A 26,619-nucleotide genomic window follows, 5' to 3' on the forward strand; every position below is an offset into this window, starting at 1 on the left:
AGGGAGGAGAGATAGTGGAAAAGAGAAACGGGTCAGGCAGAGATTGTGAGGAGAGGGAGGAGAGATAGTGGAAAAGAGAGAACGGGTCAGGCAGAGATTGTGAGGAGAGGGAGAGAGATAGTGGAAAAGAGAGAACGGGTCAGGCAGAGATTGTGAGGAGGGAGGAGAGATAGTGGAAAAGAGAGAACGGGTCAGGCAGAGATTGTGAGGAGAGGGAGGAGAGATAGTGGAAAAGAGAGAACGGGTCAGGCAGAGATTGTGAGGAGAGGGAGGAGAGATAGTGGAAAAGAGAGAACGGGTCAGGCAGAGATTGTGAGGAGAGGGAGGAGAGATAGTGGAAAAGAGAGAACGGGTCAGGCAGAGATTGTGAGGAGGGAGGAGAGATAGTGGAAAAGAGAGAACGGGTCAGGCAGAGATTGTGAGGAGAGGGAGGAGAGATAGTAGATAAAAAAGAGAACGGGTCAGGCAGAGATTGTGAGGAGGGAGGAGAGATAGTGGAAAGAGAGAACGTCAGGCAGAGATTGTGAGGAGAGGAGAGAGATAGTGGAAAAGAGAGAAGGGTCAGGCAGAGATTGTGAGGAGAGGGAGGAGAGATAGTGGAAAAGAGAGAACGGGTCAGGCAGAGATTGTGAGGAGAGGGAGGAGAGATAGTGGAAAAGAGAGAACGGGTCAGGCAGAGATTGTGAGGAGAGGGAGGAGAGATAGTGGAAAAGAGAGAACGGGTCAGGCAGAGATTGTGAGGAGAGGGAGGAGAGATAGTGGAAAAGAGAAAGGGTCAGGCAGAGATTGTGAGGAGAGGGAGGAGAGATAGTGGAAAAGAGAGAACGGGGTCAGGCAGAGATGTGAGGAGAGGGAGGGAGATAGTGGAAAAAGAGAAGCTGGTCAGGCAGAGATTGTGAGGAGAGGGAGGAGAGATAGTAGATAAAAAAGAGAACGGGTCAGGCAGAGATTGTGAGGAGAGGGAGGAGAGATAGTGGAAAAGAGAGAACGGGTCAGGCAGAGATTGTGAGGAGAGGGAGGAGAGATAGTGGAAAAGAGAAACGGTCAGGCAGAGATTGTGAGGAGAGGGAGGAGAGATAGTGGAAAAGAGAGAACGGTCAGGCAGAGATTGTGGAGAGGGGAGGAGAGATAGTGGAAAAGAGAGAACGGGTCAGGCAGAGATTGTGAGGAGAGGGAGGAGAGATAGTGGAAAAGAGAGAACGGGTCAGGCAGAGATTGTGAGGAGAGGGAGGAGAGATAGTGGAAAAGAGAACGGGTCAGGCAGAGATTGTGAGGAGAGGGAGGAGAGATAGTAGATAAAAAAGAGAACGGGTCAGGCAGAGATTGTGAGGAGAGGGAGGAGAGATAGTGGAAAAGAGAGAACGGGTCAGGCAGAGATTGTGAGGAGAGGGGAGAGATAGTGGAAAAGAGAGAACGGGTCAGGCAGAGATTGTGAGGAGAGGGAGGAGAGATAGTGGAAAGAGAGAACGGGTCAGGCAGAGATTGTGAGGAGAGGGAGGAGAGATAGTGGAAAAGAGAACGGGGTCAGGCAAGAGAGTGGTCGAGGAGAAGGGAGGAGAGATTGTAGTGGGAAAAGAGAGAACGGGTCAGGCAGAGATTGTGAGGAGAGGGGGAGAGATAGTGGAAAAGAGAGAACGTGTCAGGCAGAGATTGTGAGGAGAGGGAGGAGAGATAGTGGAAAAGAGAGAACGGGGTCAGGCAGAGATTGTGAGGAGAGGGAGGAGAGATAGTGGAAAAGAGAGAACGGGTCAGGCAGAGATTGTGAGGAGAGGGAGGAGAGATAGTGAGGAGAGGGAGGAGAGATAGTGGAAAAGAAGAGAGAACGGGTCAGGCAGAGGATTGTGAGGAGAGGAGAGGGAGAGATTAGTAGATAAAAAGAGAACGGGTCCGGCAGAGATTGTGAGGATGAAGGAGAGGGAGGAGATCGTGGAAAAGAGAGAACGGGTCAGGCAGAGATTGTGAGGCGAGTGGGGAAGAGATTAGTGGAAAAGGAGAACGGGTCAGGCAGAGATTGTGAGGAGAGGAGGGAGGAGAGATAGTGGAAAGATGACGAACGGGTTCAGGCAGAGATTGTGAGGAGAGGAGGAGAGATATGTGGAAAGTGAGGCTGAACCGGTTCAGGCAGAGATTGTGAGGAGAGGGAGGAGAGGATAGTGAAAAGAGAGAACGGGTCAGGCAGAAGATTGTGAGGAGAGGGAGGAGAGATAGTGGAAAAGAGAGACGGTGTCAGGCAGAGATTGTGCGGCGAGGGAGGAGAGATTAGTGGAAAAGAGGAGAACGTGTCCGGGCCGAGATTGTGAGGAGAGGGAGGAGAGATAGTGGAAAAGAGAGAACGGGTCAGGCAGAGATTGTGAGGAGAGGGAGGAGAGATAGTGGAAAAGAGAACGAGAGAGAGAATAAGAGGTGTGAAAAGGGGAATGAACAGATGGATGAATCAGGGAAAGATTTTTATTTTATTTTTCATATTTAAACATTTTAAAAAATTACCCCTTTTTCTCCCCAATTTCATGGTATCCAATTGGTAGTTACAGACTTCTCTCATCGCTGCAACTCCCGTACGGACACGGGAGAGGTGAAGGTCGAGAGCCGTGCATCCTCCGAAACACAACCCAACCAAGCTGCACTGCTTCTTGACACAATGCCCACTTAACCCGGAAGCCAGCCACACCAATGTATCGGAGGAAACACCTTACACCTGGCGACAGTGTCAGCGTGCACTGCACCCGGCCTGCCACAGGAGTTGCTAGTGCATGATGGGACAAGGACATCCCTGCTGGCCAAACCCTCCCCTAACCTGGACGACGCTGGGCCAGTTGTGCGCCGCCCCATGGGTCTCCCAGTCGTGGCCGGCTGCGACAGAGCCTGGACTCAAACCCAGAGTCTCTAGTGGCACAGCTAGCACTGTGACGCAGTACCTTAGACCACCGCGCCACTCGGGAGGCCAAAGCAGGGAAAGACACAGAGAATATATAGAGAGATAGAGAGAGCGAGAGACAGAGAGCGAGAGATGTAGAGAGAGAGTGTGAAGGAAACAGAGAAACCTTAAAGAATGGTTATTGAGCTCCAGATCTAGCACCTCTTGGGAGTGGAAGTAGCCTGTAGCCTGTGATGCTAACACTCTGTGACATCACTGTCAACTCTCTCTTTAGAATCATATTTGGGGCGGCAGGTAGTCTTGTGTTTAGACCGTCGGACCAGTAACCGAAAGGTTGCTAGATCGAATCCCTGAGCTGACAATGTAAAAATCTGTGGTTCTGCCCCTGAATAAGGCAGTTAACCCACTGTTCCACTGTTGCTAGGCCGTCATTGTAAATAAGAATTTGTTCTTAACTGACTTGCCTAGTTAAATAAAGATAAAAAAATGTTGTATCTTCTTACAAGATGTATTTTCACTCACTACTTTTCCCTTAATCGTCCAGCCCCTCTCCCTCTCTTTCATTCACTCCAGCTCCCTCTCTTTCTTTCACTTCCTAGTTTTTGAGTTCTGTAAATAGTTTTGAGGGTCTTTACTCTCTAGGCTCCACAACAGCCTCACTCCTCAAAGGCCAAGAAAGAAAAACCAGGAAACAAGAGTAGGGTTGTTGCGGTGGCCATATTACCACCATACCGGCAGTCATGAGTCATGACCACAGTAAAATGCCACGTGGCCACTGAGTCATGGTAATCTCTTATGCACTCTGGACATGCGTTGGTACTACCCAACTCGCTAACTACCATCAGGTCCTAACAACCTGGTACTCAGGGCTCTGTTGTCCCTCTAACTACTCTGATGTCAATGCAAATACAATGGAAAATCACATCAAACACTCATCATTAAAACAGTGTTGTGTTTTTAAAAGTCCAAAAGCCTAAGATGTTGATTCAAAGCCTAACACAATGAAATGGACAGCACTTTCTAAGGGGACGATTAGTCCAAAACAACCATAAGCATATTAGAGCTTATGTATACACACAGGCCTATATATGAGTCCAAGCCTGAAAGAATAAAAATGAATTAAAATAATGACTGTGCCGTTTCACAATACATAACCTACCGCATATTACGCACAGCAGACAAACATAAGAAAACTGATTTCAGATTTATTTGGTACATAATTGGTCTAGCCTATACTTTCTATCCATGAGTCTGGGAGATAATATATAGGCCTAGGCGATGCTGTTGGTTCATTGATTGTGCAGGGTGGTTTACAGAGTTAGCCTACAATTATAGAGAATTTGTATTTGATTTTGAATAGCCTAGTAATAGGGCATTTTTTGATATTTTCATAATTAACAGGCTGACACATTACCTTTAGCTACAGAACAGCTCACCACCGTGCGTTTCCATCTCCTCCCCTCTTTCCTTCATTTCATTCTCGAGCGCGCAGTGAGAGAGGCTGTCAACAGTTTAATCAAATATGTTACTATCGATGTTCCCAAACGGATTTCACTTGATAGCTGCAGGAGCTGGGTTGGAGAGCCCATGGCATACAGAGCTGGGGTGGAATATCACCTGTCGTTGGTTGGAGTGAAATAACAGGAGTAGCCGACCCAGCATGATTGAAAAAGGAACTGGTGGGAAAGCAGCCTCCATACATACGGATGACACGTCTTATTCCCCCTGGACCTGTTCCTGACCATTTGATAATGGGCCATTCTAAATGGAAACTAATTTGACATAATATTAAAGACAAGATTAAACAGAGTATAGTCTGATGAGTGAGAATATGAGAGAACAGCGTGTGCAGCCTGAGGCAAGGAAAAGAGCGCAAGTTTGTTTTGCAACTTTCTCCAATCATCAAATCAAATGAAATTGTATTAGTCACATGCGCCGAATACAACAGGTGTAGACCTTACAGTGAAATGCTTACTTACGAGCCCCTAACCGACAGTGCAGTTGAAAAAAATATGGATAAGAATAAGAGATAAAAGTAACAAGTAATTAAAGAGGAGCAGTAAAAAATAAGAACACAGTTGAGTCGGAGGTTTACATACACCTTAGCCAAATACATTTAAACTCAGTTTTTCACAATTCCTGACACTTAATCCTAGTAAAAATTCCCTGTCTGGCCCATTATCTTAGGTCAGTTAGGATCACCACTTTATTTTAAGAATGTGAAATGTCAGAATAATAGTATAGAGAATTATTTATTTCAGCTTTTATTTATTTCATCACATTCCCAGTGGGTCAGAAGTTTACAGTACATACACTCAATTAGTATTTGGTAGCATTGCCTTTAAATTGTTTAAATTGGGTCAAACGTTTCGGGTAGCCTTCCACAAGCTTCCCACAATAAGATGGGTGAATTTTGGCCCATTCCTCCTGACAGAGCTGGTGTAACTGAGTCAGGTTTATAGGCCTCCTTGCTCGGACACGCTTTTTCAGTTCTGCCCACAAATTTTCTATGGGATTGAGGTCAAGGCTTTGTGATGGCCACTCCAATACCTTGACTTTGCTGTCCTTAAGCCATTTTGCCACAACTTTGGAAGTATGCTTGGGGTCATTGTCCATTTGGAAGACCCATTTGCAACCAAGCTTTAACTTCCTGACTGATGTCTTGAGATATTTCTTCAATATATCTACATAATTTTCCTACCTCATGATGCCATCTATTTGATGAAGTGCACCAGTCCCTCCTGCAGCAAAGCACCCCTACAACATGATGCTGCCACCCCGTGCTTCACAGTTGGCATGCGAGCATCCCCCTTTTTCCTCCTAACATAACGATGGTTATTATGGCCAAAAGCTCTATTTTTGTTTCATCAGACCAGAGGACATTTCTCCAAAAAGTACGATATTTGTCCCCATGTGCAGTTGCAAACCGTAATCTGTCTTTTTTAATGGCGGTTTTGGAGCAGTGGCTTCTTCCTTGCTGAGCGGCCTTTCAGGTTATGTCGATATAGGACTCGTTTCATTGTGGATATTCTGGGATTGATTTGCACTTTTCGCACCAAAGTATGTTCATCTCTAGGAGACAGAACGTGTCTCCTTCCTGAGAGGTATGACGGCTGCGTGGTCCCATGGTGTTTATACTTGCGTACTATTGTTTGTACAGATGAACGTGGTACCTTCAGGCGTTTACAAAATGGCTCCCAAGGATGAACAAGATTTGTGGAAGTCTACAATGTTTTTCTGAGTTCTTGGCTGATTTATTTAGATTTTCCCATGATGTCAAGCAAAGAGGCACTGAGTTTGAAGGTAGGCCTTGAAATACATCCACAGGTACACCTCCAACTGACTCAAATTATGTCAATTAGCCTATCAGAAGTTTCTAAAGCCATGACATAATTTTCTGGAATTTTCCAAGCTGTTTAAAGGCACAGTGAACTTAGTGTATGTAAACTCCTGACCCACTGGAATTGTGATACAGTGAATTATAAGTGAAATAATCTGTCTGTAAACAATTGTTGGAAAAATTACTTGTGTTATGCACAAAGTAGATGTCCTAACCGACTTGCCAAAACTATAGTTTGTTAACAAGAAATTTGTGGAGTGGTTGAAAAACAAGTTTTAATGACTCCAACCTAAGTGTATGTAAACTTCTGACTTCAACTGTATTTACAGGGGGGTGCCGGTACAGAGTCAATGTGCAGGGGCACCTGTTAGTTGAGGTAGTATGTACATGTAGGTTGAGTTAACTAACCTATAGTTGCATCATGCAGCCTACATATGTTTTGATTCCTAAGACATTCTAAAGTTTGTATCATTCACAACTAAAGGTGCCAAATAACTCTAAATTTAGCACATAGGACCTGTTTCGAATGATCACTTTTACGCTCAACATAGTCACTTTATATGCGCACTCGCTCCAGAATGGGAAAAATATCCTTTCTATTTATTCAGCTAAGTTCAATTATATTTTTCTTACTATAAAATCATATAATATAAAATAATGTCATGGGACTGATAAGCATATCTTGTCGGCTAAATTAACAAGCCTACAGCCTATGGCATGGCACATAGCCTGATAATATCATAATGTTTCCTTAGACCTGCCTAAAATAAATAATTGATTTATTGTGATGGTGTATATTAAATAGATTTATTACACTTTTTGTAAATATAGATGTTCCAAAGGCTTGTCTCAGCGGTTTGTATGTGTGGAGGCCTGGAGATGTTAAACATGTTTATGTTAATTAACGGTCAATTACCATGAGACCATCAGTCTTTTACATGAAAATAACCGGCTGACAAAAAGTCTTGACCGCCACAGCCCAGCAAGATCAAGGGAGGGAGAGAAAGTATGAGGGAGAGAGAAAGTATGAGGGAGAGAGGAAGTATGAGGGAGAGAGAAAGGACGAGAGAGAATACATGAGGGAGTAGTGAAAGAAGGAGGAGGGAGGAGGGAGAAAAGAGGGAGGAGATGCGGAATTCCGTCTGTGTTTGTTTTGGAAGTGAACACACAGACGCACGGCTCTGTGGAGGATAAAGGAAAGAGGGATGTTTTATTTTCTTTTTAGAAAAGAGGGATGGAGAGAGGGATGTGTGGGTTGGGGGCCGGGGGTGGCCAGGGGCCCTCATAGATGTATGGAGTCACACAGGTGGTGTTATCCATACTGGGGGAAACCGTGTGTGTGTATCGTGTCTGTGTGTCGTGTGTGTGTCATGGTGTGTGTGAGTGTATGTGTTTACCTGCGTGCATGCGTTTGTGCTTTAGCTGCTTCTGAGTATGCATGTGTTTGTTCGTTCATGCATGAGTGTTTGTTAATATGTGTGTCTTGAATCTATGCATACATATGTGTGTGTATACAGTATATCTGCAGTATGTGTGTGTATACAGTATATCTGCAGTATGTGTGTGTATACAGTATATCTGCAGTATGTGTGTGTATACAGTATATCTGCAGTACGCGTGTGTATACAGTATATCTGCAGTACGCGTGCGTATACAGTATCTCTGCAGTAAGTGTGTATACAGTATATCTGCAGTATGTGTGTGTATACAGTATATCTGCAGTATGTGAGTATACAGTATATCTGCAGTATGTGTGTGTCTGCAGTAGGCTGTGTGTGCGTGATTCCCCGGCCCATCCAGACCTACAGAGAGACAGAGAGAGAGAGAGAGAGGGAGAGAGAGACAGAGAGAGAGACAGAGAAAGACAGTGAGACAGAGAGAAAGACAGTGAGACAGAGACAGAGACAGAGACACACACAGAGAGAGAGAGAGAGAGAGAGAGAGAGAGAGAGAGAGAGAGAGAGAGAGAGAGAGAGAGAGAGAGAGAGAGAGAGAGAGAGAGAGAGAGAGAGAGAGAGAGAGAGAGAGAGAGAGAGAGAGGTGAATAAGACATTCCTGGGGGAGCAGAGAGAGGCAGTCGTTAGTGGTTAGAGTCTAACGGGAGAAAAATGCCTGGTCTGAGCCCAGCCAGACTAGAGCCAGAGTACACACACACAGCCAGACAAGAGCCAGAGTACACACACACACACACAGTCAGACAAGAGCCAGAGTACACACACACAGCCAGACTAGAGCTAGAGTAGACACACACAGCCAGACTAGAGCTAGAGTACACACACACAGCCAGACTAGAGCTAGAGTACACACACACAGCCAGACTAGAGCTAGAGTACACACACACAGCCACACTAGAGCTAGAGTACACACACACAGCCAGACTAGAGTCAGAGTACACACACACAGCCAGACTAGAGCCAGAGTACACACACACAGCCAGACTAGAGCTAGAGTACACACACACAGCCAGACTAGAGCTAGAGTACACACACACAGCCAGACTAGAGCTAGAGTACACGCACACAGCCACACTAGAGCCAGAGTACACACACACAGCCAGACTAGAGCTAGAGTACACGCACACAGCCAGACTAGAGCTAGAGTACACACACACAGCCACACTAGAGCCAGAGTACACACACAGCCAGCCTAGAGCCAGAGTACACACACACAGCCAGACTAGAGCTAGAGTTAGAGGGAGGCCAGCTTTCCCCACTCTAACTGTGTGTGTGTGTGTGTGTGTGTGTGTGTGTGTGTGTGTGTGTGTGTGTGTGTGTGTGTGTGTGTGTGTGTGTGTGTGTGTGTGTGTGTGTGTGTGTTGCTGTGGGAGTAGAGTAGTGGGGAAGGTTTTCATAACTTGCTAGAGTTAAACCCGTTGAACTCTCATGTACAAACAGGGGCAGTCAAAGACAACACAGGGCTTACCCAGCACGGCACGGCTCCAAGGGGTCCTTTTGCTATATCACACACACCGTTCCCCCAGGACTTTGTTATATCACACACACGGTTCCCCCAGGACTTTTCTATATCACACACACGGTTCCCCCCAGGACTTTTCTATATCACACACACGGTTCCCCCAGGGCTTTTCTATATCACACACACGGTTCCCCCCAGGACTTTTCTATATCACACACACGGTTCCCCCCAGGACTTTGCTATATCACACACACGGTTCCCCCCAGGACTTTTCTATATCACACACACCGTTCCCCCAGGACTTTTCTATATCACACACACGGTTCCCCCCAGGACTTTTCTATATCACACACACGGTTCCCCCCAGGACTTTTCTATATCACACACACGGTTCCCCCCAGGACTTTTCTATATCACACACACGGTTCCCCCCAGGACTTTTCTATATCACACACACGGTTCCCCCCAGGACTTTTCTATATCACACACACGGTTCCCCTCAGGACTTTGCTATATCACACACACGGTTCCCCCCAGGACTTTTCTATATCACACACACGGTTCCCCCCAGGACTTTTCTATATCACACACACGGTTCCCCTCAGGACTTTTCTATATCACACACACGGTTCCCCCCAGGACTTTGCAATATATCACACAAACGGTTCCCCTCAGGACTTTGCAATATATCACACAAACAGTTCCCCCAGGACTTTCCGATATCACACAAACGCTTCCCCCAGGACTTTGCTATATCACACACACGGTTCCCCCCAGGACTTTTCTATATCACACACACGGTTCCCCCAGGACTTTTCTATATCACACACACGGTTCCCCTCAGGACTTTGCTATATCACACACACGGTTCCCCCCAGGACTGCTATATCACACACACGGTTCCCCCCAGGACTTTGCTATATCACACACACGGTTCCCCCCAGGACTTTGCTATATCACACACACGGTTACCCCCAGGACTTTGCTATATCACACACACGGTTCCCCTCAGGACTTTGCTATATCACACACACGGTTCCCCCCCAGGACTTTGCTATAGCTTGTATAGGAGTATATAGAGTTGGCAAGGGGTTGCTACGTACCTCCACATGTTCATGTGCAAGCTCTAACACGTACCCTTACACACACACACATTGTTGTTTCTAAGCTGTAGACTTGGACGGTATACTGTATATACCATTTTTATATATATACTGTATTTTTACATTTTTAATACCGTTAAAGTTTGGGGTTGCGTGCTACGCCACTGCTTACAAATATAAGTTAACTATCTAAGTTGTGCTAAATACATTATATCCAGCTCAGGCTCCAGCTATGCATTGGGTTTGCTAACTTGCTAGCTAAGTGTCTTGCTTGCAAGACCAAGCTTCTTGGTTACAGCAAAGACAACTAATCCCCTCGTGGATCAATATTATTTGTATTTTTTTACGTTTGGAATGAAATAGCGCCCTTTGTGTGCACTGCCGGTAATACCTTATACCCCGGTATGGTACAGGAACGGTATGAAGGTATGAAAATCAGGATACCGCTCGACCCTACTAAGCACATTCATGCGTGTACTCATGGGCCTTTCACACGTTACACACGTTACACACACACTGAGTCTTCCTTTCTCCTATATGTTCTCATCATGGCTGTTAGTCAGTCTGGTGAGGTCCAGTTAGTCAGTCTGGTGAGGTCCAGTAGTCAGTCTGGTGAGGTCCAGTAGTCAGTCTGGTGAGGTCCAGTAGTCAGTCTGGTGAGGTCCAGTAGTCAGTCTGGTGAGGTCCAGTTAGTCAGTTTGGTGAGGTCCAGTTAGTCAGTATGGTGAGGTCCAGTTAGTCAGTATGGTGAGGTCCAGTTAGTCAGTCTGGTGAGGTCCAGTTAGTCAGTCTGATGAGGTCCAGTTAGTCAGTCTGATGAGGTCCAGTTAGTCAGTCTGATGAGGTCCAGTTAGTCAGTCTGGTGAGGTCCAGTTAGTCAGTTTGGTGAGGTCCAGTTAGTCAGTATGGTGAGGTCCAGTTAGTCAGTATGGTGAGGTCCAGTTAGTCAGTCTGGTGAGGTCCAGTTAGTCAGTATGGTGAGGTCCAGTTAGTCAGTATGGTGAGGTCCAGTTAGTCAGTCTGATGAGGTCCAGTTAGTCAGTCTGATGAGGTCCAGTTAGTCAGTTTGGTGAGGTCCAGTTAGTCAGTATGGTGAGGTCCAGTTAGTCAGTATGGTGAGGTCCAGTTAGTCAGTATGGTGAGGTCCAGTTAGTCAGTCTGGTGAGGTCCAGTTAGTCAGTCTGATGAGGTCCAGTTAGTCAGTATGGTGAGGTCCAGTTAGTCAGTATGGTGAGGTCCAGTTAGTCAGTCTGGTGAGGTCCAGTTAGTCAGTTTGGTGAGGTCCAGTTAGTCAGTCTGGTGAGGTCCAGTTAGTCAGTCTGGTGAGGTCCAGTTAGTCAGTATGGTGAGGTCCAGTCCAGAGAGCTTTCTTCTTTCTGTGATTGCTGTTGGATTGTATTATGATATTATTTTCTCTGTGTGTGTGCGGTGGTGGTGGTGGGGGGTGGGTCTGTTACAGTCCTGTTGCATCATAGCGTCTTAAGGGCCGCTTGGTCTCCGAGAGGCCTGGAACTAGGCCCTCTCTTTTCCTGCTGTGGTGATGATGGGTGTATCTGCGTATTGTATCTAGCTCCCCTCAGACTCCTTTTGCACTGTGTGAGTGTGTGTGAGTGTGTGTGTGTGTGTGTGTGTGTGTGTGTGTGAGTGTGTGTGTGTGTGTGTGTGGTCAAACTAAGGGCCAGTCATCTTTATTTTTGGCCCACAATAGACAAGATGTAAGATTCCTGAAACCTCTGTGTGGGCATAACACACACACTTATCAGTACATTGACAAGGACTCCCACTGGACACAGACGTCAATTCAACGTCTATTCCACGTTGGTTCAACGTCATTTCATTGAAATGACATGGAAACAACTTTGATTCAAGTAGTGGGTGCCCAGTGGGCTGGTTGTCCAACCAAACACGTTCCCAGTGTTTCACTGTGACCTTTAGGGCTAATCTCATTATCTCCTTCTGGTTAGTGTTAAAAAAGCCAACTCTCTGTACACGTTAACTGGATTTAGGCTACAAACTCTATCACTCCAAATGTCTCATATAGGCCTACCACTAAACTCACTGCAATCTAATCTAATGTTCTGGAACTAGCCCCTATACTATACTGGGTTTACTCAAAATGTTTCATTTGAGAGACATTTTGGAAAGGCCATTGTTGAAAATAAATTGCACACCATGGCACATCATGAATATATTAATGTGATGTCACATAGGGTCACAGTCAGGGCAGGTTAGGTCGTGAACGGTCTATCTCCTTTAACAGAACACTATTGCGCACTATTTCGGTTGGCTGGATATGATCTAGTCTGTGACAGACCGTTCAATCATGTCACACATATGTAGCCTCCATGTAATTGTTCTCGATAAGGCAGCCTGTGGTGAGATGTTAAAGGAACGAATATGGGATGTTGGATACAATATCATATGTGGCATTTAGGCTACACAGGCAAAATAATATGGTGTACGGACAACATAACGGACCGTGACATCCAGTCTAGACCGATAACCGGCCACGAGCATCTTATGTCGGTGCCCTTAATCAGAGACAATTTCAACCAGATTTCCCACAGGTGCCGAATTGATCAAATCTACGTAGTCTATAAATATAGGGGTTTACATACATTACCACAACGAAATTACAGTAGCCTGGGAGGCTATAGGGGCATAAAGGACACATATGCAAAATAAAAATCTGTCATGGACTCCCATGGGAGAACATGGATGTCTGAGTGTCTGTGTGTGTTTACCTTTTATAAAAGCCTTGTCTCCACTGGACGCTGAACGTATCCTTGTCGGCTCTCCTCGTTGGATGTCTTCTCTACTGTCACTTCTCAGTATCTTCTTGATGTGCACACAACCGTTTCAAACGGTTGATAGGCTATAGAAGGGTGTCTATTCAAGAGACAAGTTTAGTAGGCTCTTGTCGAACCTTTGTCGATAGAATATAATGTATCTATAACAGACTGTACGGGAAATAAAGACATAAAAACCCACCCCAAAGGAGTCCGTTCGTTTACTGCTATATTTCTTTACAAATAGGCCTAGCTTGTCGCAAAAAAGAATAATCTGTTTTTCTGCGAGTATGGAAATCCAACGACGCACTGAAAAAAACAAGTCCAGCAGAAAAAAAACTTTGCTTTACAGAGTCTCGAAAACAAACCGAGCCTCGTGTCAATAACCACAACACTGTTATGAAATAATGTCAACAGTGACATTCGTCAAATAGCCTATGTTAGGATAAAAGATAGCTTCAAGCTTGCGCTCTTGGATAGAAGGTGCATCGCTTAGTTACGACGCTAGTCAACTGCCTTCTCGGTAGGCGGTCATCCCCCTAGTTGTCTTTTTAGAAGAGGGCGGGGGGTGTCATCGGTCTATGTGGGTGCGCAGCTAAGCAGCAAGATGGAGAGAGGGAGAGGAGGTGGTGGTCGCTGGCAGATTTGGGTCCTGTCTGTTTTCTCTTTCCTTCCTCCCTTCCACTGTTCGCTTCCAGCGGTTGTCTCTCACGATTTCTACTCCAATCGTCTGCTTGCCTCAGCTGAGCCGTGCGTGGCTCTCTGTCTTTCTATTCTCTCTCTCTTTCTCCCTCTCTTTTTTCCGGCTACACCCTTCAGCAGGAGACGTGACTGTGTGGTTCCAGCCTCCCCGTGGTCGTCTGCTGTGTACGTAGACAGACCAAGACCCAGTCCAGCCCCTATTCCCCCACGCAGCCACCACCACTCCTCTGTTCGGTAACAGACCCTAGCAGCCTACCTCTTCCAGCTCAGCGCATGTCTCCCTTGCCTTCGCGGTCCCGCCTATCACTTCCGAACACGGAGGTTGTTCTCCGCTCATTTCCAACCTTTCCTTCAAGTCTCTCGCTTTCTCATGTCTCTCTCTCTCCCAATTCAATTCAAAGGGCTTTATTGACATGGGGAACATATGTTTACATTGCCATTTCAAGTGGAATAGATAATAAACAAAAGTGAAATAAACTATCAGAAAACATTACACTCACAAAAGTCTCTATCTGAAGAAAGAAAACAACACGTGAGTGAACAAAAAACACACGCATCTCTCTCAGATATTCTCTATTTTTCCGTTTCACAGCTGACTTCTCTCTCTCGCTCTCTCTCACACACACACTTCTTCTCCTGAAGAAGGCACAGTGATGCCGAAACGTTGGTGATCTACCCAATAAATTACTGGGAGTTTATATATAGTGTTCGACTCTCTTTATTTTTATAGCTTATAGTTTATCCGCCGTTAGTCAGCACCTCTAGATAAAGTAACTTTATCTCTGTGTGCTCCAGCTCATGTTTTGTATTCGACATAATAGGTTATTGAAATACCTGGACACTTATAAAGTTCAAAAATGTTTGGGATACACACTTTGTGTCGTCACCAGTTTCCACAGCCACAAAGTCATAATTATGGCTAAACCCTGCCTATTTCTTTAAACCTAACCCTAACCTTAAACCTTAACCTGTTACATAGGCTAGCCTTATTCCTAACCCTAACCTTAAATGAAGAACAAAAATAAAATGTTTGTTTTCCTGAATTTTAACACGACAACTCACACCTTGGTTTGATGACCATAACTGCGTGAGAAGGTTTAGTCTACCATCTGCTGGTCAAAGGGTGCATGAAAGAGCTAGCGATTTGTTCTTATCAAATAAAAAACATCTGAACAAAAATAGAAATGCGAAAAGATTGTGGAGCATATTCCATTGTCCTATATCGCATAATTATAGTCTATACGCCTATACTCATTTGTTTGATAAATGATGGATAATCTGCCTACATGTAGGCATAGACTACTGCAACATTCCCAGATAGGCTATCACACAAAGTGTTACGCCCCTGGTCTTATGCCATACTAGACCAATAGCCTTCTTACTATAAGCTATTGGGCTATACTGGCTATATAACATCAGGACTTTCAAATGTATTTGACCTGATAGTCACTGGCATAAAAACATGTCATCTATTTTTGTTTTCAAAGAATATAATACATTAGAATAGAATATATTGTTGTTGTATAGAATATATGCAAATGTATTGTTTGTTGTTATTGTACTTGACTTTGGTTTGTTGCCTTGGTCTGGCCTCCTGTTTTCATTTTCTCTTTAGTGTATTTTAAGTGTCTTTATAAGCACCAGTTGGCCGTTCCTTGTTCAATAGGCCCTAATGCTTCTGTCTCAAAGTAGCTCTTTGTTTGTGCGTAGTCTGGTCTGCTATGCAGAGAGAGAAAAAGCTCTCGTGCTCTCCTTGATTCCGACCAGCTGTTTCCCGCCTCGAGACACAGAGATCAGCTGCAAACACACACGTAGTAGAAGGCGGAGGCGCCACACGCACGCAGGGAAATCCGCATCAGCTGGAGCCACACACAGTTAGCTTAGCTAGCCTTTTAGCTGCAACCTCGAACGATCAATAATACTACGCAATACTTAGCTATGTGCAATCGAACATAGTACAGAAGTGTATTTTTTTTGTTTTTACGGCAAGGAAATTTGAAAGATTGCCTCTAAACACAGAACAGACTCAAGGGGTTACAGCTGAAGATATCTAACGTTAAGTAGCTAAAGCATGGAATACTTCATGATGCCTACGGAGAAGGCTTTACAACAATTCAAGAAATCGGAGAAGGATGTTATTGGAGGGCTTTGTAGGTGTGTATTGCACAATCACGCTTCCGATAAGATGTGTATTGTGTGCTTTGATTGCAACTGAGTTATCTGCTTACTAACTAGCTAGTAGCCTGCATGTAGTTAGCAATCTAGCTACAACAATATTGGCACAACATTGGTTGAAGGAAGCTATGATTTCTTGTTAGCTGTGCGCATATGAGCACATACCCCGAGGGCGGGACGAAAGCAATCATTTACTATTTGTCCTGAAACATTGTAACGGCTAGTGGTATTAATAATGACCGTTGATGGTTTCAGTTGCAGCGAAAAATGTAAATAAATACTTGAAATCGATACATTTTGTATCCAGCTAACACGAACCACGTGGTTACTAATCACACTGCCCGCTGCTGTGAAGCTATCCCGCGCTAGCTTGCGTTCCAGATGTTGTCTACGGTGTTCCTTCCCCAACAGGTCGACAAACATGATGCAGTTATACTTTTGTGACACAACCTAACAGTATGTGTGTGTTTACGGGCTTTGGGTCACACATGTAGGGAACCTACGAGGTGTAGCGAGTGAATATGCCTGCCGTGGCTAGCCAGCTAGCTCGTGGGTAGCGCGGCCATGCTCGTGTTGTGTTCTGAAATTGGCTAAGCTCTCGAGCTTAGTAGCATGGCCGTGGTGTGTGTTCAACATCCGCAACAGCGTTTAAATAATAAACATCACACCATTCCGTCCATACTAAGTTATTTAACTACTTGAATGTTATTTATTCATATTTTGTACTAAGGTCGCGTTTTAGTGAAGTCGACGGTGTAATAGTGTTTCAAATAGTGTTTCAAAAAGCATTGTTCTCCATGTGAAGGGCTGGTCTCGGTGTCACATTTCACCAGGCTACTATGCTAGCTACTTATTTTGGCGAAGGATTTGCACACATTACTAGTTCGTTAGCTACTAAGTTTATATGTTCTGGTTCGTTGGTGGGCCGACAACAAGCTTGCTAATTACCATATATACCTTAGTGCTAGCTACAATATTTCGTTGTAATAAGTCTGCGCACTCAACCAGGGGTTTGTAGCTAAACACGCTTCTAGAATATTTTGGAGCAGAAACAGAATTTATGAATGAGGGCAGCGTTCAAATCTAGATTGCAGTAGGCTACTCTGTACTAGACTCTAGGCCCACATCGTCAATGGCTTGTATGCATTCCATCTCAAAAGTATTAGATTTTTGGTTGTCCACTTCACTTTTTATTAGCATTGATTTAGGCATATCTAATTTGTTTTGCTTACAGCACTCTTCAGTTGACTAAACAAATAGGTATTGTGAGTCTAAGCATTGTGTGCATAGATAATAGGTCTGCTAACAGGCCTATATTTTCCCTCTTAAGATGTTGTGTGACAGTTAACTTGTCTGTCGCGTTGTGAATGATTTTAAGCCTAGCTGTCAGACACGTTTCCCGAGATCTGGTTATTCTACTTCTTTGTGAATCTTGTAGAGCATGGTTTCCCAAACTGTCCTGGGCCCCGTTTTGGTATTTACCCTAGCACTACACAGCTGATTCAAATAATCAAAGCTTGAGGAGTTGGTTATTTGAATCAGCTGTGTAGCGCTAGGGGAAAACCAAAATGTGCTGGCGGGCAGGACCAAGTTTGGGGAAATCCTGTTGCAGAGCATTCACTGATGTACACTGATGTTATCTCTGGAGGTTATATGGTTTACATATTACTCTGGCTGAGTAAACAGAACAGGGTAGGTTAGCAACCATGAAATGGGTTGAAGGCAGTGAGTTCAGGGAAACTCCAGGACCTGACCTTATAATAGCCCTAGTCACTAACCCAAGTGAAATGTAGGTGGGGGGTGTTGTTGCAGGGGAGTGGGAAGGAATAGCGCTGTACTACCTGCATGTGCACTGTGTTTTCCACCAAGCTACATCGGCATGATAGGAATTTATAACCATGTCATTTCTAATTAGACGCAGTGAAAAGCAGACAAAACTACAATAAACCTGAATAAAATGTAACTATTGTTTCCATCTCCCTCTGTCCTTCTCTCCATCTCTCCCTCCAGTCTGGCCAACATCCCGCTCAGCCCGGAGACTGCTCAGGACCAGGAGAGGCGTATCCGCCGGGAGATCGCAAATAGTAACGAGCGGCGCCGCATGCAGAGCATCAACGCAGGGTTCCAGTCGCTGAAAACACTCCTGCCACACACAGACGGCGAGAAACTCAGCAAGGTAGGAGAGCAGGACCATAATCTAGCTAACTGTGTTTGTGTCCATACTAGAGGTCGACCGATTAATCGGAATGGCCCATTTATTAGGGCCGATTTCAAGTTTTCATAACAATCGGTAATCAGCGCTTTTGGACACCGATTATGGCCGATTACATTGCACTCCACAAGGAGACTGCGTGGCAGGCTGACTACCTGTTACGCGAGTGCAGCACGGAGCCAAGGTAAGTTGCTAGCTAGCATTAAACTCCATTTTATAAAAAACAATCAATCTTAACATAATCACTAGTTAACTACAAATGGTTGATGATATTACTAGTTTATCTAACGTGTCCTGCGTTGCATATAATCGATGCGGTGCCTGTTAATTTCTCATTGAATCACAGCCTTCTTCACCAAACGGGTGCATTCGCAAAAAAAGCACTGTCGTTGCACCAATGTACCTAACCATAAACATCAATGCCTTTCTTTAAAATCAATACACAAGTATATATATTTAAACCTGCATATTTAGTTAATATTGCCTGCTAACATGAATTTCTTTTAACTAGGGAAATTGTGTCACTTCTCTTGCAATCTTGGCCAGGTCGCAATTGTAAATGAGAACTTGTTCTCAACTTTCCTACCTGGTTAAATAAAGGTGAAATAAAATAAAAATAAATAAATAAAAAATTCTGTGCAGTCAGAGTCAGCAGTTTGGACCGCCTGGCTCGTTGCGAACTGTGTGAAGACCGTAATTAATTTGCCAGAATTGTACATAATTATGACATAACATTGAAGGTTGTGCAATGTAACAGCAATATTTAGACATAGGGTTGCCACCCATTCGATAAAATACGCTTCCGTATTTCACTGAAAGAAAAAACGTTTTGTTTTCGAAATGATAGTGTCCGGATTTGACCGAATTAATGACCTAAGGCTCATATTTCTGTGTGTTTATTATAATTAAGTCTATGATTTGATAGAGCAGTCTGACTGAGCGGTGGTAGGCACCAGCAGGCTCGTAAGCATTCATTCAAACAGCACTTTCGTGCGTTTTGCCAGCAGCCCTTCGCTGTGCTTCAAGCATTGCGCTGTTTATGACGTCAAGCCTATCAACTCCCGAGATTAGGCTGGCAATACTATAGTGCCTATAAGAACACCCAATAGTCAAAGGTATATGAAATACAAATGGTATAGAGAGAAATAGTCCTCTAATTCCTATAATAACTACAACCTAAAACTTCTTACCTAAAACTTCTTACCTGGGAATATTGAAGACTCATGCTAAAAGGAACCACCAGCTTTCATATGTTCTCATGTTCTGAGCAAGGAACTTAAACGTTAGCTTTTTTATATGGAAAATATTGCACTTTTACTTTCTTCTCCAACACTTTGTTTTTGCATTATTTTAACCAAATTGAACATGTTTCATAATTTGAGACTAAATTGATTTTATTGATGTATTATATTAAGTTAAAATAAGTGTTAATTCAGTATTGTTGTAATTGTCATTATTATATATATATATCTCGTCCGATTAATCGGTATCGGCTTTTTTTGGTCCTCCAGTAATCGGTATCGGCGTTGAAAAATCATAATCAATCGGTCGACCTCTAGTCCATACCACCCATGGATTCAAGGAAACTGTTTCTGAGAGTATTGATTCTGACCTAACTTTATGATATTCTTCCTGTCTATTCAGGCTGCCATCCTACAGCAGACGTCAGACTACATCTTCGCTCTGGAGCAGGAGAAGACCCAGCTACTGCAGCAGAACAACCAGCTCAAACGCTTCATACAGGTAACCATTCATACATTTGTATTACCTTCATATAGCCAAGTCTAGCCATAGAATTGAATAAAAATATTGTAACTTGTGACTTTTTTAATATCAGAAATGTATACAGTTGATAATTGAACCCAGACTAAAGTACATGAACGTGTAAAGTGATCCATTTAATTTGGGTGTACAGTATAAATACTTTCTCCCTAACAATTACATTGGTGAAATATTAACTGTTCATGGCATGGCCAAAGCTAGTTGAAATGCTCCCTCTCACCCTGTCTCCTCTCCTCCTGCAGGAGTTCAGTGGTTCCTCCCCAAAGAGGAGGCGTGGGGCGGAGGAGAAGGATGAAGGGATCGGCTCCCCAGACATTCTGGAGGAGGAGAAAGCCGAGGAGCTGAGGAGAGAGATGTTGGAGCTCAGACAACAGTTGGACAAGGAGCGCTCGGCGAGGATGATACTGGAGGAACAGGTGAGAGAGAAGGATAGTGGGTAGGGAGATGTGGGAGAGACTGGCTAGGGACAGCGGGATGAACAGAGGAGTGGGGAGAGGGAGTTAACTTCTTGGGGCTATGTGGGACGTTAGCGTGCCACCCGTGGCGCACCCTATCAACAGCAGGTGCATTTCAAGAGCGGCAAATTTGAAACCAAATAAATGTCAAAATTCAAATTTCTCAAACATACAACTAACTTACAGCCTTTGAAAGATAAACATCTCCTTAATCTAACCACGTTGTCCGATTTCAAAAAGGTTTTACGGGGAAAGCATAAAGTTAGGTTATGTTAGGAGAGTACATTGACAATAGCTGTGTGTAATGTATTGTCGATTCAAAGACAGGCGTCACCAAAACCATAAAATCAGCTAAAATTATGCACTAACCTTTTACAATCTCCATCAGATGACACTCCTAGGACATTATGTTAGACAATGCATGCATTTTTAGTTCTATCAAGTTCATATTTATATCTAAAAACAGCGTTTTACTATGGCGTTGATGTTCAGGAAATCGTTTCCCTCCAATACCGGCAGTCAAGTCATGACAACAAAATAATTAATTAATATTAGAAAACATTGGTAAAATATTATATTGTCATTCAAAGAATTATAGATTTACATCTCTTGAACGCAATGGACTTGCCAGATTTAAAATTAACCTTACTGGGAAATCACACTTTGCAATAATCTGAGCACTGCGCCCAGAAAAATACGCATTGCGATACAGACTAACCGCCATGTTGGAGAGATCGAAAATACTATGTAAATAATCCATTACCTTTGATTCTCTTCATCAGATGTCACTTCCAAAGAATCCCAGGTCCATAACGAATGTAGTTTTGTTCAAAAAAGCTCACCATTTATGTCCAAAAACCTCCGTGTTGTTAGCACATGATCTAAGCCAGCCGGACTTCACTTCACGAACGGAAAAAATATATTTACGTTCGTTCAAACATGTCAAACGTTGTATCGCATAAATCATTAGGGCCTTTTTTAACCAGAACATGAATAAAATTCAAGGCGGACCATTGGGTTCTCTTTTAAAACGTTTCGGAATGAGAGTACCCACCATCAACTCGCGCGCAAGGTGTCTAATGGGCCATCACAGTTCCAAGGCTCTTATTCGGTCAGATCTCACTGTAGAAGACTCAAAACACTTTGTAAAGGCTGGGGACATCTTGTGGAAGCAATAGGAAGTGCCAAAACATTCCTCACCCCCTTTGTTTTTCAATGGTATAGGCTTAAAGTCAATTCAACACATCAGGTATCCACTTCCTGTCAGAATCTGTCTCAGGGTTTTGCCTGCCAAATGAGTTCTGTTATACTCACAGACACCATTCAAACAGTTTTTGAAACTGTAGGGTGTTTTCTATCCATATATAATAAGTATATGCATATTGTAGTTACTGGGTAGGATTAGTAACCAGATTAAATCGGGTACATTTTTTTATCCAGCCGTGAAAATACTGCCCCCTATACCCTAACAGGTTAAAAGAAGGGATGGAGAGAAGGTTGAACTAAGAAGTGGTGAGACTGAGGAGAGAGCGGGTGAACCAGTGATGGGGAAGAAGGATACAATGAGGGATTGAGAATGAAAAGAGGGAAGGTAGAGTGAAGAGGAATATAGACATAAAGACTGATCACCCTTCTCCCCCGTGTCTTTGTCCATCCAGGTGCGTTCTCTAGACATGGTGCTGCACCCAGAGAGGCTGAAGGTGATCACCCAGCAGGTCCAGGAGGAGCAGGCTCACATCCAGACCCAGACCTTACTGAGGCTACAGCAGCTCCATGCAGAGACCAGCGCAGAGAGGGACAGACACGCAGCACACAGCCCACAGGTACAGAGACACAGGTTACAGGTGGAGGACACAGACGGGTCACAGGTGAGACACAGACGGAGAGCGAGAGACACACAATCCACAGATGGGGAAACACACAAACCGTTTTTGAATGGAAGGAATGTGAATGTTTTATTTTCCTTCCTCCTTGTACTCTTTCTCCTAATTTTTCACCTTCTCTCTCTTCTCATTTCTCAAACTCTTCTTATTCTCACCATCTCTCTTCTCCTCCTTTAGGTGCGGTCCCCAGCCCCCACTCACCACCCCACGGTCATCGTCCCCGCCCCCACGCTGACCCCGCACCACGTCACCGTGGTTACCATGAGCCCCGCCTCCAACACCAGCACAGTGTCAACGTCCCGGCAAAACCTGGATACCATCGTACAGGTGAGGGAGAGTGTGTGTCCTTGTGCTCTGTAGAGTTTCTTTAGTGAAGTTCAGTGTGTCCTTGTGCTCTGTAGGGTTTCTATAGGGAAGTTCAGTGTGTCCTTGTGCTCTGTAGGGTTTCTATAGGGAAGTTCAGTGTGTCCTTGTGCTCTGTAGAGTTTCTATAGTGAAGTTCAGTGTGTCCTTGTGCTCTGTAGGGTTTCTATAGGGAAGTTCAGTGTGTCCTTGTGCTCTGTAGGGTTTCTATAGGGAAGTTCAGTGTGTCCTTGTGCTCTGTAGGGTTTCTATAGGGAAGTTCAGTGTGTCATTGTGCTCTGTAGAGTTTCTATAGGGAAGTTCAGTGTGTGTCCTTGTGCTCTATAGAGTTTCCATAGTGAAGTTCAGTGTGTCCTTGTGCTCTCTATGATGTCTGTAGTGCTATAGTAATGTGTGTGTTTGAGATAGACAGTGAGCGAGGTGAGGTGTATAGATAACCCCATTACGTATAGCATCATATGACCTCTGCCCTCCAGGCCATCCAGCACATCGAACGTACCCAGGAGAGGAGGGGCAGTGCTGAGGAGGAGAGGAGACGAGCAGTCATCGTCAGCCCTGCCCACGTCGCCATGGATACCACCGGCTCTGACACGGCCTCCGACAGTGAGGGAGAGGAGGACTGCTCCATGAACTAACTCAGAGATGCACACACAAATACTGTGTTCTCTATACAGTTTCAGACAGCATGAGCCATGGCTGCTCAATGAACTGTTAGCTACCATACACACACACCGAGATATATACACACACAAACCAATACATACTGTATATACACACACGCACATACACACAACGTGTTCTCTCCAGACAGTTTGACATCAAGGGAGAGGACTGCTTGATGAACTGTTCGCTGCCACACACACACCGATACAAACACACACTCAGACATCATCTGACTGATAGAGCGAAACAATGACATTTGTTCTACTAAAATCCAAATTCAATCATAAACCAGTGACAAACAAATGGAACACACACACGTTAGAGATACCCACCCACTGTAGAAGACGATCACAAAGATTCCCTCCAGACGCCTGACTACTTTTTGATATAAATGTTTCTTTTTTTGAACCTGTCTTTGGCATTATAATGACTATGGAGTCAGCCAGTAGGTATGATAAGCTCTGTTCAGATCGTGTGCTTTTAAATCACAGATGAAGAAGTTGGCTCAATATGGCAGTCTATCAGAAAGGGCGTTCCAGACAAAGCTGCAGCGGGATTCTTTTCAGGCGGAGCGATCGGCGTTGCTCGTGCACGTGAAGGCTGCTCAGCCGAGGCGGAGAAAATGGGTATCTGCTCCATTTTGGAAACCTTTCTCCGCCCGATCGCTTCCTGTCTGGAAAGTCTTTAAGACAATAGACAGCGATAGGTTGGCTCTGGCAGAATACAACACAGCTGGTACTTAGCTGGATCCCATCAATCACATGTATGAATGAAACTTACAGAATAACCTGTGTCACGCTCTATTAGGGTTATTACATAGAAGCAAGCAGTGGACCATTCTCTTAACGTTTCAAACGTTGTTTTCCATCTTTTCTATAAAAAAAAGTTTTCCTAAGTCTCGGGTTTACTTAGAGGATAGTTTCCAATTAGGTCTCTTTTTGATTTTGGTTTATTTCAGTGACTATGCACTAAACATTTTTAGGTATTTATGCAATTCCAATCTACAGTAAATTAGTTTTATAGGTGGGGTAGTGTTGAATATTAGGCAAGTGTTTTTTTTTTTTTTTTTTTTAAATGACCCCTTCACCCAATATGAATCTATGCACCTCCCAACAAGAGAACATAACATGCATACAGTATTGACGGGCTGGTTGTCTAGCAACAAAACCAATGCATGCGCAACTATGGGGCAAAACAGACAGGATTGGCTAAGATTGTTGACATGTAAATTATATTTTGTCTCTAAATGTTTATCGAAAACATAAATACACTTCTCTCAAATACATTGTTACAGTTGTTGGTTGGTTAGCTAGCTAGTGAATTTGAGCCATAGTCAAAACACCTCAAAACAAGACATGGTATCAGTAACGAGCTGAAACGAGACACCTACGATTCCCCACAAGGCAGCTTCTAGGCATTGTTGCAAGCTATTTGACCGTTCAGAATCATAACACCACACGGCCTCATCGATGCGTGTGCATAATGTTCATGAAATGCTCAGCCAACCCGTCTGTCAACGTGTACAGTCATAACACACATGTAACTACATGCATTGAAGAATGTAGTATTTGTTTCTGATGGTGCTTACAGGGATCGTATGGCCTCTGAGACCCCCAACTTTTACCATTCGATTTTGAAACCCCCTGGGGGCATATCCTAACCCAACGGGTAGCGCTCAACTCCTACACAAGCACTGAACTAGAAATATGCCCCAGTCCCTTGCCCCTCGTACCCCTCCATGTTGTCGGTTTGTTTTGGGAACGGGACTGGAATCCCTGTTATTTCTCTGGAAGCCTGGAGTTTCTCACTCACTTCCTATGATATGTTGATATGATGCTAAGGGTCAGGAGTTTTTCCTGAACCATGTTTAAGGCTACAACTAGGGCCATGAGTTTTCCTGTACAGATCTCGTGATCAGGGAAGAACGGGAGTTTCTAGGAATGCTGAATCTGAAATGATGCTGTAAAAACATTCCATTTATTTTTACTTTATTTGAGTTTTTTCTTGTTTCATCCCTCCATGCTCTATTGCCAATTGATGCTGTGTTTGTTTTTTGTCTTCAATGTAATTTTTCCTGGGATCTCCTTACTTAGTCATTGTCTGCGTACGAAACGGCACCCTATTCCCTACATAGCGCACTGAGGCACTGGCCAAAACTAGTGCACTATTTAGCATATAGGGTTCCATTGTCGACGTAGCCACTGTCTACATGAAGCTCTTCCTGTGTGAGAACTTGGCTCCAGTGGGACATTTGGGGTGACGAAGCTCATTCATTTTGTGATTCAACTTCATAACTGGTTACAATATTATGTCTATTTAGCCTTGTCCCAGATCTGTTTGTGCTCTTGCCTAACTCTGTTGTCATTGTCAAGCCAAAACGCATGACAATTCCATTAGGAGTTGGCAAGAGAGCAGAAACAACCTATTGTCTGTTGTAGGGGAAAATTATAATTTTGTGTGAACTTCAAATCTGGTTAGAATAGTAGCTATACTTACTTACTGACTGCTGCAAGACTGTGTTATGTCCCAAATGGCACCCTATATAGTGAACTACTGTTTACCAGGGCCCTGGTATAAAGAGTGCACAAGGTAGGGAATGGGGTTCCATTTGGGACAACACCAGTATCTTCAATGTCCTTTATCAGATATATTTGTCTTTTTGGTTTTCTTCTGTTCATTTTTTTTATACAGTTTTTATGCTAAAGATGTGTGCATCATATTTCAGCACTGGTGTCCTGAGAAATTGTTGGTTGTTAGATAATCTCTTAATAATCAATAATTAGAGATTATTGATATGAAGCACTTCCCGGTCTGTACTGCCTGAATCAAGGACGGCGACGAAGATTTTTACTATGTTGATCAAGCTCTTTATGCTGTGACTTAAAACCGAACAGCTGTGTTTCTCTCCTTCAAATATGTTCATTTCTCTCATCTCTCTCTGCCTCGCTCTGTCTGCATCCCTCCTTTTGTCCTATTTTTTTAATTACAGACATTTTGTATATTTTTTTATTTCTTTTTTTTGTCAGTCCGGGTCGATGAGAAGCTGTTATATTTTGTTTAAAAAAAAAAAAATGAACTTGTTGTGAAAACAGGCCTTTGTAAAGAAAAAATACAATAAAATTTGTACTTTGTTTTTTAATACATACATGGCGTACATTTTTATTTGACCTGTTTGAATGACGATGAATTTGTTAAGCTGCCACCCTGAACCTTTTACAATTTTGTTTAAGTATTTAAAGGCCCCAGTGCAATTTAAAAAATGTGCTATTCCTTACTTTATATACATTACCAGTCAAAAATTGGGATACCTACTCATTCAAGAGTTTTTCCTTATTTTTTACTATTTTCTACATTGTGGAAA

The 26,619-nt window shown here is 43.8% G+C and overlaps 2 protein-coding genes across 2 annotated transcripts in view; one reads left to right on the top strand and one right to left on the bottom strand.

Annotated features, from left to right (window-relative positions):
• Positions 1-14,044, bottom strand: part of LOC115178039 (zinc finger protein GLIS2) — a gene marked incomplete in the record, with an annotated part of 22,284 nt that extends 8,240 nt beyond the window's left edge. Inside the window, 1 exon segment of the mRNA XM_029739057.1 lies at positions 12,979-14,044.
• Positions 14,045-15,432: 1,388 nt separating this feature from the next.
• Positions 15,433-26,403, top strand: LOC115178080 (transcription factor AP-4). Its single transcript, XM_029739117.1, has 7 exons — positions 15,433-15,879; positions 17,911-18,076; positions 19,757-19,855; positions 20,137-20,310; positions 22,008-22,172; positions 22,410-22,559; positions 23,072-26,403. The coding sequence occupies exons 1-7, from the start codon at positions 15,797-15,799 to the stop codon at positions 23,228-23,230; spliced, it is 996 nt and encodes a 331-aa protein (XP_029594977.1). The 5' UTR covers positions 15,433-15,796; the 3' UTR covers positions 23,231-26,403.
• The last annotated feature ends 216 nt before the right edge of the window (positions 26,404-26,619 follow it).

The sequence above is a fragment of the Salmo trutta genome, chromosome 38, assembly GCF_901001165.1.
Source record: "Salmo trutta chromosome 38, fSalTru1.1, whole genome shotgun sequence".
NCBI classification, from domain to species: Eukaryota; Metazoa; Chordata; class Actinopteri; order Salmoniformes; family Salmonidae; genus Salmo; species Salmo trutta.

What these genes read in the sequence shown, in the direction of transcription:
- LOC115178080 (XM_029739117.1), top strand. Translation starts at nt 15,797, where the DNA reads ATGGAATACTTCATGATGCCTACGGAGAAGGCTTTACAACAATTCAAG. An exon ending in GTTATTGGAGGGCTTTGTAG is followed by an intron (nt 15,880 to 17,910) that starts GTGTGTATTGCA and finishes CTCTCCCTCCAG; the next exon opens with TCTGGCCAACATCCCGCTCA. An exon ending in AGCTCAAACGCTTCATACAG is followed by an intron (nt 19,856 to 20,136) that starts GTAACCATTCAT and finishes CTCCTCCTGCAG; the next exon opens with GAGTTCAGTGGTTCCTCCCC.